The sequence below is a fragment of the Arachis duranensis genome, chromosome 2 (genome assembly GCF_000817695.3).
Source record: "Arachis duranensis cultivar V14167 chromosome 2, aradu.V14167.gnm2.J7QH, whole genome shotgun sequence".
NCBI classification, from domain to species: Eukaryota; Viridiplantae; Streptophyta; class Magnoliopsida; order Fabales; family Fabaceae; genus Arachis; species Arachis duranensis.
The window spans coordinates 26,336,655-26,341,477 of record NC_029773.3 but is presented as its reverse complement, the minus strand read 5'-3'; the positions used below and the strand labels follow the sequence as shown (position 1 = coordinate 26,341,477).

At 43.9% G+C, this 4,823-nt stretch overlaps 1 protein-coding gene across 1 annotated transcript; it reads left to right on the top strand.

Moving 5' to 3' along the window:
• Positions 1-1,205: 1,205 nt before the first annotated feature.
• On the top strand, positions 1,206-1,784 carry LOC107474084 (uncharacterized). The gene has a single exon (XM_016093670.1). The coding sequence runs from the start codon at positions 1,206-1,208 to the stop codon at positions 1,782-1,784; it is 579 nt and encodes a 192-aa protein (XP_015949156.1).
• The last annotated feature ends 3,039 nt before the right edge of the window (positions 1,785-4,823 follow it).

Here is a 4,823-nt window from a genome sequence, read left to right as displayed (position 1 = left end):
ACATTTCGTGCAATTTAAGTTTCAGCTCTTTTACATTGCTTGTTCTTTAAGCTTCCTGCCTATTTACATTCTGCACTTTAAGTTCATTGCTATTTACATTTTGCTGCCACAATTCTCACTTAAATGTTAGCTTGACTAAACTAGTCACCCACTAAAGTTGCTTGATCCATCAATCCCTGTGGGATCGACCTCACTCTTGTGAGTTATTATTACTTGATGCGACCCGGTACACTTGCCGGTTGGATTTGTGTGTTGGAAATTTGTTTTTCCACAAAAACACCATCAAGGCCTGGGAGAGGTTCAAGGATCTAATAAGAAAATACCCACCAGATTTGTTTAATGAATGGGTACAGCTCCACATTTTCTATGAAGGACTAACCTGTGAATCAAAAAAGGCTGTGGACCACTCTTTAGGGGGTTCACTCAACAAGAAGAAGACCATTGAGGAAGCCATAGATGTCATTGAAACTGTAGCTGAGAATGACTACTTCTATGCTTCAGAAAGGGGCCAAAAGAAGGGGGTGCTGGAACTCAACTCTGTAGATGCCCTGTTAGCACAAAATAAGGCAATTGCAGCATAACTAGCCGCCTTGACTAAGAAGATGGAAAACAATCAAGTTGCAGTAGTTCAAGCTCAAGCACCAACCCAAGAAGGAGATGTGCCAGAAGTCAAATGTGAGCAAGCAAACTATGTACACAACCCCTGTCGACCACCATATGATCCTAACTCCAAGACATATAACCCAGGATGGAAGAACCACCTAAATTTTGGGTGGGAGAACCAACAAGGTCAAAACCAAGATCATAACAAGCCATACCAAGCCAATCACTACCAAAATCACAACTCCAACCATCAATAAAATAACAACAGACCCTGCCACAATCCACCTCACACATCATACCCTTCCACCCAGCAAACACACCACCATCAAGACACATTAACCTCAACCTTACAACCATGCGAGATTAGAGGTAACTTTGAGAGAGTAGAGGCTATAATAGCACATCTATCATCACAGCTCACATGGGCTATTTCCACCCTTTTAGAGAGACAAGCACAGGCTGAAAAGAAGATAGATGCCAACCAAGAAGAATACAGATCTAATCTGAAGAATCAAGGTGCAGCAATCTCAAAGCTGGAAGCACAAGTGGGGATCTTATCCAAGCAAATTCCAATGCCTACACACACATTTCCCAGTGACACCATGGCCAACCCAAGAAGGGAATGTAAGGCTATCATACTTAGGAGTAGAAAAGTGGTAGAAGAGGCAACCCCAAGCCAGGAGAACCACGAAGAAGATACTGCTAAAAAGCCTGAAAATAAGAAAAAGGAAGAGACCCCTGGCCCATCTTCACCAAAGCCAGTCTTGAAGCCTTATGTGCCAAAGGCACCATACCCACAAAGGCTAAGGAAGGATGGGAAGGATAGCCAATTTTCCAGATTCTTGGAAATCTTCAAAAAGCTCCAAACCAATATACCATTTGCTGAAGCACTAGAGCAAATGCCCCTCTACGCCAAGTTCTTGAAGAAACTCATGAGAAGAAAAAGAAACTGGGGAGAAAAGGAGACTGTAGTCCTAACTGAGGAGTGTAGTGCCATCATACAAAAGAAACTCCCCCAGAAAATGAAAGACCCAGGGAGTTTCCAAATCCCCTGCATCATAGGGGATATCAATATTGAGAAGGCCTTATGCGACTTGGGGGCTAGCATCAATCTCATGTCCTTGAACATGATGAGAAGGATGAGAATTGAGGAAGCCAAACCAACAAGAATGGCACTCTAACTAGCTGACAGAACATTCAAGTTTCCACATGGAGTAGTGGAAGATTTATTGGTGAAAGTGGGAGAATTCATTTTCCCAGCTGACTTTGTTGTGCTGGATATGGAAGAAGAGGCTAACACTTCAATTATCCTAGGAAGGCCATTCCTAGCTACTGCTGGAGCCATCATTGATGTGCAAAAAAGAGAACTAGTCTTGAGATTGCATGAGGAGAAGATGATCTTCAATGTCTTCAAGGCAATGAGTTACCCTAAGGAACCAATAGGAGAATGCATGATGGTGGACACCATAGAACAGATAGTTCAAGGAGTTTTGGAAGAAGAGCAATGCGAAGGAACTATGGAATTAGAGCAACAAACACCACATGGAGAACTACCACAAGGAACCATAGGAAGTTCAATCATGACAAACCCCAAAGACAACAATGAAGAAGATGCACCAAAACTAGAGCTGAAATCCTTACCTTCAAGCTTGAAATATGCATATCTAGGTGACAACAGCACCTACCCAGTGATCATCAACTCAAGCTTGAGTAAGGAGCAAGAAGAAAAACTCATCCAAGTGCTGAAACAACACAAGGACGCTATAGGCTGGACACTCATAGACTTAAAAGGGATCATCCTCTCAATGTGTATGCACAAGATCTTGCTTGAGGAGGATGCTAAGCCCTCAAGACAACAACAAAGAAGGCTGAACCCAACTATGAATGAAGTGGTCCAGAAGGAGGTGTTGAAGTCGTGGCAAGCTGGGGTGATCTACCCCATCTCAGACAGCCCATGGGTGAGCCCTGTACAAGTAGTTCCAAAGAAGGGAGGGGTCACTATTGTACCAAATGAGAAGAATGAGCTGATACCAACAAGAACAGTGACTAGTTGGCGCATGTGCATCGACTACAGGAAGCTCAATAAAGCCACCAGGAAGGACCACTTCCCCCTACCATTCATGGACCAGATGCTTGAGAGGCTGGCCGGACATGAATACTACTACTTTCTTGACAGTTATTCGGGTTACAACCAGTTACAACCAAATAGTTGTAGACCCCAAGGACCAGGAGAAAACTTCTTTTACTTGTCCATATGGTGTCTTTGCTTATAGGAGAATGCCCTTTGGATTGGGCAACGCACCTGCAACATTCCAAAGGTGCATGCTCTCCATATTTTCAGATATGATTGAAAGGTTCATTGAGGTATTTATGAATAACTTCTCTGTATTTGGTAACTCATATTCTGATTGCCTACATCACTTGGCCTTGGTGCTAAAGAGATGCCAAGAGACTAAGCTTGTTTAAATTGGAAAAAATGCCACTTCATGGTTACAGAGGGGGTGGTCCTTGGTCATAAAATCTCAAAAAGGGCATAGAAGTAGACAAGGCAAAAGTGGAGGTAATTGAAAAGTTATTCCCACCTTGCAATGTCAAAGAAATTAGAAGTTTTCTAGGACATGCTGGCTTCTATAGGAAGTTTATTAGGGACTTCTCTAAGGTTGCCAAACCCTTGAGCAACCTGCTTGTCTCTAATAATGTGCCTTTTGTTTTTTATAATAAATGCATGTTTTCTTTTGAGGAACTTAAAAACAAACTTTCCTCTACACCTATCATAGCACCACCATGTTGGGATTTACCTTTTGAGTTGATGTATGATGCATCAGATTTTACTGTGGGTGCTGTTTTAGGACAGAGGAAAGATAAATTGGTGCATGTCATTTACTATGCCAGCAAAGTTCTTAATGAGAATCAAAGGAACTACACTACTATAGAGAAGGAATTACTTGCCATTGTCTTTGCTTTTGATAAATTTAGATCATATCTCATTGGTTCTAAAGTAATTGCATTCACTGATCATACAACACTCAAATACTTGCTTACCAAACAAGAGTCCAAGCCAAGACTAATAAAATGGATCCTGCTACTCCAAGAGTTTGACATCGAAATTAAGGATAGGAGTATGGCAGAGAATAAAGTTGCTGACCATCTCCCAAGAATTCCACAAAAAGCTAGGCGTGCCACTTGGTGTCGAAGGTGTGGCACGCCAGCTCAAGAAGTCCCACTAAGGCATGCCACTTGAATGATCAGGCATGGCACGCTAGCACTGAAGGAGGCCAAACAAAGCTGGGTGTGCCACTTGGTGTCGAAGGTGTGGCACGCCAGCTCAAGAAGTCCCACTAAGGCGTGCCACTTAAATGATCAGGCATGGCACGCCAGTGCTGAAGGAGGCCAAACAAAGCTGGGCGTGCCACTTGGTATCGAAGGCGTGGGACACCAGCTCAATTGTCCCACTTTGGCGTGCCACTTGAACGTCCAGGCATGGCACGCCAATCGTTGGAACCAAGGAAAGTGAAGGGCGTGGCACGCCAGTCTCATGGTGTGGCACGCTGGTAGTGTTTTCCAAAGGAAGAGATAAAGGACCAAATGAACTGGGCGTGCCACTTGGATGATGAGGCATGGCAAGCCCAGCAAGAGGATGAAGCATTTAGAGGGGCGTGGCACGCCAGACCCTGGGTGTGCCACACTGGTACAAGTTTCCAAAAGCATGAAGATATGGAAAATGGCCTGGGCGTGCCACTTGGTGTTGATGGCGTGGCACGCCAAGTTACTTGAAGACTTTAAAATGGCCTGGGCGCGTGCCACTTTGGCTCGAAGGCATGGCACGTCATGATGCTTGGGTCAATTAAAATGCCCTGGGTGTGCCACTTTGGCTCGAAGGCGTGGCACACCAGGGATGTGATGGAGGAAGGCGTGCCACTTTGAGGGTAAGGGGTGGCACGCCAAGCTTGAAACGAGAAAGCGTGACACGCCAGGGGAACGCCAATCACACGCCAGCTGGAAGATCACGTTTGTTAAGTCTCTTTTCCCTCCAAGTTGTAATTTTCTTTTCACTTTTGTAATTTTCTTTATTTCTAGATCTAGGAGTAGTATAAATACCCTTGGAAGTATTAGATACAGACAGAGGTACGCAAATTACTATCTCAAGGGGATTGTAGAGTTTGAGTTTTTCACTTTTTACACTTCATCTCTTCCATCTTTTGTACTTTTTTTCTGAGCTA